Source organism: Austrofundulus limnaeus, unplaced genomic scaffold (genome assembly GCF_001266775.1).
Source record: "Austrofundulus limnaeus strain Quisiro unplaced genomic scaffold, Austrofundulus_limnaeus-1.0 Scaffold6, whole genome shotgun sequence".
In the NCBI taxonomy this organism is placed as follows: domain Eukaryota; kingdom Metazoa; phylum Chordata; class Actinopteri; order Cyprinodontiformes; family Rivulidae; genus Austrofundulus; species Austrofundulus limnaeus.
Genome location: NW_013952408.1, coordinates 2,017,725 through 2,022,985, shown reverse-complemented (window position 1 = coordinate 2,022,985; position 5,261 = coordinate 2,017,725). Strand labels below are relative to the sequence as shown.

The 5,261-nt window shown below is 36.5% G+C and overlaps 1 protein-coding gene across 2 annotated transcripts in view; it reads left to right on the top strand.

Annotated features, from left to right (window-relative positions):
* The first annotated feature begins 154 nt into the window (after positions 1–154).
* efcab14 (EF-hand calcium binding domain 14) overlaps positions 155–5,261 on the top strand; it is a 10,154-nt gene continuing 5,047 nt past the window's right edge. The window contains exons 1-6 of one of the 2 annotated variants that reach the window (XM_014030228.1): positions 155–857; positions 2,218–2,363; positions 2,514–2,659; positions 3,116–3,214; positions 3,298–3,405; positions 4,866–5,018. In XM_014030228.1, the coding sequence (XP_013885682.1) occupies positions 682–857; positions 2,218–2,363; positions 2,514–2,659; positions 3,116–3,214; positions 3,298–3,405; positions 4,866–5,018 (828 nt within the window). In that variant the 5' untranslated portion in view covers positions 155–681. Of the gene's footprint in view, positions 858–2,214; positions 2,364–2,513; positions 2,660–3,115; positions 3,215–3,297; positions 3,406–4,865; positions 5,019–5,261 lie in introns of both variants that reach the window. The other variant, XM_014030219.1, reaches the window with a different exon arrangement.

Sequence of the window (5,261 nt, the reverse complement as noted above, 5' to 3'; positions counted from 1 at the left end):
CTCTCAAAACCGGACACCGGAAGTTGTAACTTCATCTTTGAACCAATCAGGACTCAGGATCTTCGGACATGGAAAGTTGGTGTACTGCGCTGGGTCGTTTCCTCTCAAAACCGGACACCGGAAGTTGTAACTTCATCTTTGAACCAATCAGGACTCAGGATCTTCGGACACTCTGCCCAAACAAAAAGCCAGGCAGTAGGTTAAATCTTCCTTAGCGCAACAGATTTAGCTTTTTATGATGTAAATGTTTTGGGATTTATTTCAAACTGTTTTTATGGTTTTCTTTATGGAATGCCATTTGAGTAGGTCATTTCTAAAGAAAACTTCAAGGATTTTAGTGTACGGTAACGACGACAGCTAGTGTTAGCAAGGTGAGGCTAGGAAGAGAGTTAGCCAAACACGACCTGGATGCGTCTAGAAAAAAGTCATTTTTTTCAGAGAAGCTTTTGTGTTGAACCAAATGTTCAGCTAATCAAGTCAAACATTTAATACGTTCGGTATATATTGGCAAAGTCCAATGTGTTTTTATCCATTTCCTTCGTTACGTAGTTGAAGTTAAAGCTAACAGGAACATTAGCTTAGCTACAGGGTAAAACAACAAGATCCAGCAAGCTGGACAAAACATTAGATTTAGTGGGTTTTAAATCGGGCTCAGGGGGTCCGCTGACACCTCAGAAAAAGATGAAGAAGAGGAAGGAGCTGAACGCCCTGATCGGACTCGGTGACAGTAAAAGAAAGAAGACCAAAAAGGGCTCTGGGCACCGACTTCTCCGAACTGAACCTCCAGACTCGGAGTCGGAATCCAGCTCAGAAGATGATGATTTCAACAACCCGAACAGCGGAGCCAACTTCGGAAAGTAAGTATAAATGGTTTATGTTGTTTTAAAATACCACACAACGGATGCATTTTTGCAGAGCTCATGRTGACTAATTAGGTCAAACTGGTGTTTATGTTTCTGACCAGTTAGTAGTTTGTTCCCATCAACAAACACTTTGGCATAACATACGTTTTTACCCGTAGCCTATAATATTGACAAAAAATAGATAAACATTTGTGTGATTTTGGGGGCAGAATATACTGTGATTGTACAAAACCCAGAAAATCTGCTAATATTTAGACACTTGTTTTGGAATATGACAACACAGTAAATAAATACTCTCATTAACATACATTACCATACTTTGTTTCCAAAGAGCAATACTGTCTTGTAATCTTCTATAGTGGTCTTGACCAATAGTTCTTCTGGGTTTCATTTATTTATTTGGAAATAAGCTGATTAGTTTTCTCTAATCTTTTTTTTACCTGGTTATGACAGCATTTTTATGGTGTGAGCAAATAAAATGTGAAAATGAAGATTGAAATAAGAAGTKACAAGCCTATAAAACTTTCCAGCAACTGTATTTTAGGGATGGGGGTGCTGACGGATTCAGCAGAAGACATGAAAACAAACTCTCTTTTGAGAGGCTGCTGATAACAGCTTTATCCACAATTTGACAAAAGTTAATCTCCTGAACCAAATGACCTCAAAGATCACATTACTTGACACTGCTGTCATTCATTCATTATTTTTTTTCATAAGTTGTGTGCTACATGTTGACATGACACTGGTTTATTTCTTGCGTTTAGAAACCCTTTTATGCCTGAATGCTTCAAATTAAGTGGCTTAAAACCAAAACTCAAACTATGTTGGACTTAAAATGAGTGGAAAAAGCAACCGATGTTCAAACGAACTTTGGAAGACCACCAGAAGGCCTAAAGAAATATTGCTCGTGACTGACCTTAAATGTTTACAAAAAAGCCTGGCTTAATTTAGAACTGACAATAATTTTGTGCAGTGCTGTAAAAAGAATCACTCAATCAATCAATCAATAAAATCAGRAAATAACATTTTATGTGTTGACAAAAATGAATTTAAATGAATACTAAACCTTTGCCCTACAGACAGAAAGAGTTGTGAAATTTGTGCTTAGAATCTCTCCATGTCACTTATTAATTATCCTGTTGTTTGAACATTGACAACAAGTGATAGGACCTGGTAGCTCATAATTTGAAAACAAACAAAAAAAAAACAAAAAATAAAAACATTTTGAGCAATCCTCATAATTCCTATGACATGTGTCTTTCTCTGAATTGAATCTTTCATTTGTTAAAAATATATAATAATCATCCAGTTACAGTGTCTACAGTTATCACTGTTTTTTTTTTTYCCCCAGAAGAAGCTACGCACAGTGCTGCAATGTGTGCTACCCGTTATTCCTCTTCATCATTCTAGCTGCTTGTGTCATGGCCTGTGCTGGACTCATATGGATGCAAATTGCTCTGAAAGAAGATCTAGACTCGCTGAAAGAGAAGCTGCACAGCAGTAAGTGTTACAAGCATTCAKTTACTTGGAATCTGCCAATAAACAACACGATGCCCTTTGGACATACAAAACTGTATATGCATCAGCCAGTAGTGTGTTTCATTTTTAGCATTGCTTTTAAYGTTTTTGTTTTGTTTTGTTTTTTTGCAGTGGAATTAAGCCAGAAAGTGTCATCAAGTGAAATACCKAAAATAAATGAAGATCTCAAAAACAAGGAAAGAAAACTTGATGACGTTGAGAATGGAGATAAGGGGTTGAACAAACTCTGGTTTAACCTAACAGACCTGAATCAAAAAGTAAGTTGTTATGTCTGATGTGAAATTTGGTATCCTTGATTGCATCTTCACAGTCAACTATGCATAAAAAGCTGCTAGAAACCATCTAAACCTCTAGTAATTAAGTCAGATTGAATCATCTTTGGCTGATAGTAGCTCATACTTTTTTGATATATTGCTGTTAAGCTGTTTATCTGAAAACAATTGTACCATCATTTAAATATCCCCAGTTGCCAATCTAATCATTATTAGTCCTTAGATACATATGTTTTACTATTTCGGATACTAGATAGTTTTACTACATAGATGTAAGACACACAAAGTGATATAAAACAATTAGGTTTTATGTAATTATTTAGACAAAAACAGAATATTCAAAACACCTAAAGGTAAAATTTAACATGTTTTTGCCAGCTGTATCCAACAAATGATGACCAAAAACTGTGTCATGTAATTCGTTTTGTTTGACCTTCACAGATCACGTTACTCGACACTACTGTCAACCAYTTAAAAGTCACCTTGAAATCAGCTGCTGATTTAGTCAGCCTTCCAGCAACTGTTGAAGAGCTTCAGAAGGTAGAGTCAACAAATGCTGGGATTTTAGTTAATGGATTTTCCTGATTTCAGAAACTGACTCCACCTCCGTTTTTCTGTTCCAGAGTGTCGCTACAATCGGCAGCACAGTAACAAGTGTACAGCACGATGTGAAGACCATGCAGGATGCCCTTGAAAATCAGAAGAAAGATGACGACATGAAGCAAACCATGGTAATTTTAAACCCGAGACATCTTTCCCAGTTTGTGGGTTTTAACCTTGAACAGCCAGCTGTCAATACATCCGGAGAGTTTCAGTCATCCGGTTCAGAGTGGTGTTCAAACATGGAGCAAGTGGACTCCTTTTTGTATGCACTGAAGTTATTTCCTCCTTTAAAATGAAAGTCAAACTGAAGAGCCCTGAAAATGGTTTCCCTTTAGGAATTGAAGTGTTTTGCTTTCTATTTGGGCACTTAAGCCTGCTGGTGCTATAACTTGTTGAGATTAAAATGCATATTGAGGCTTGCAAACCTCAGTGCCTTGAGATTACCACTTAGGCTTTTCCTTGTGGATGTTAAATGTTTGCTTTCATTCACTATATTTTAGGGTTTTTGTTCTAAAGCATCAGTCATCCACCAAACTTTATTCCCTTTAACTGTCCCTTAATTTATCTCAACAATTAAATGAAACACATCTCAAAATTGTGAATTTCATTAAACAGTAAATATGATGAAAAGCCAAAAACATGAGTTAACACTTTACATCTTTTTTAAACTATATGTTCAAATTGTTTATTTAAACAATTCCTGAAATGTTACATTTTTTCTTCATAAATAATTTAGAAGTTCTTATTGAATCATACTCAAGGTTGTTCTCCTTGCAGCTTGCCTTTTTGAACAGTACTTACATCTCCAGGTTTCTAGCAAATACTGCTTTGGGGCTGTTTTGTTCATTTACTCTGCTTTTCACTGAGCTTATTAAATATGTATGAACACACTCTGAAAATGTGTGTGTTCATAAAACAACCTGACAGAGCATTGTGCTTAAGTAAATTTGTTAAATACTTGAGTACATTTTTGGTTTGTAGCTGCGGTGGTGCGTTAGCACATTTTTCCTCTTAAGAACGGTAGAAAATTTCCTCGGAGGAGGATTCTGTCGTTGACGCGTCGCTCCGTCTTATCGTGGCATGAATCCGAGCGATAAGCTGCGGGTATGGTCGCCGCAGCCAGATTAATTAATGCGCGTTAACCCACGCATGTAAGCATGCTTGGCAGTTCTTGTCAAGCTGACATTGAAGGAGTCGTTGGGATAAGAAGGTCCTGTCATTTCTTGGATCTATGCCTTGACTTTGCATCCATAATACATGAAACGAGTGCCAATCTATTTCGGGAGCTTAGATGCTTTCGCAACTAGGTCAAATACAATTAGAGTCTTTTCTCTCTCCTTTTTTTTTCTTTTTTGTTACAAAGTGAGAGAAGAAAATTTGCAAATAATTATAACTAATACTGTAGCAGTGATAAATTTGTGGTTTCTGAGAAATTACTACCTGGCTTAGATCTTTGTCTTAACACATGGGAAGTATTTGACAACCTATGAACACTGTTAGATATGTGCCAAAACTGTTAATCTTATTTATTTCACACCAGTATGTTCCTAATAGGATGGTTTTACATGTATTCATGATTTTTTAATAGGACATAACAGATCTCAAAAGAGTCATGGATGACGTCAACAAGACAGAAGAGCAGCACCACGTATGGACTGATGAGCAGATCCACATCCTTCTCTCTACTGTTGCAGATCTTCATCAGAGAGTGGCCTCATTGGAGAACGGGTCAAAACACAGTGTGAGTCATACATGATATTCTGTTAATTCTGATTAAGAGGAATGAAAGGAAATGGAAATTCATAAAGATGGACATTGAACGCTCCTGACAGTTTTAAGTTCTTTCTGAGTAATAAATGTGAACAAATCTCTTATTTAATACTGCTTTTAAGAAAACAATTTCTTTTGGAGAACAGTAAATATACAACAAACATCCTAATGCGTCTCAGTAATCCAGGTAAAAAAATCAAAAAGAAAAAGTTGT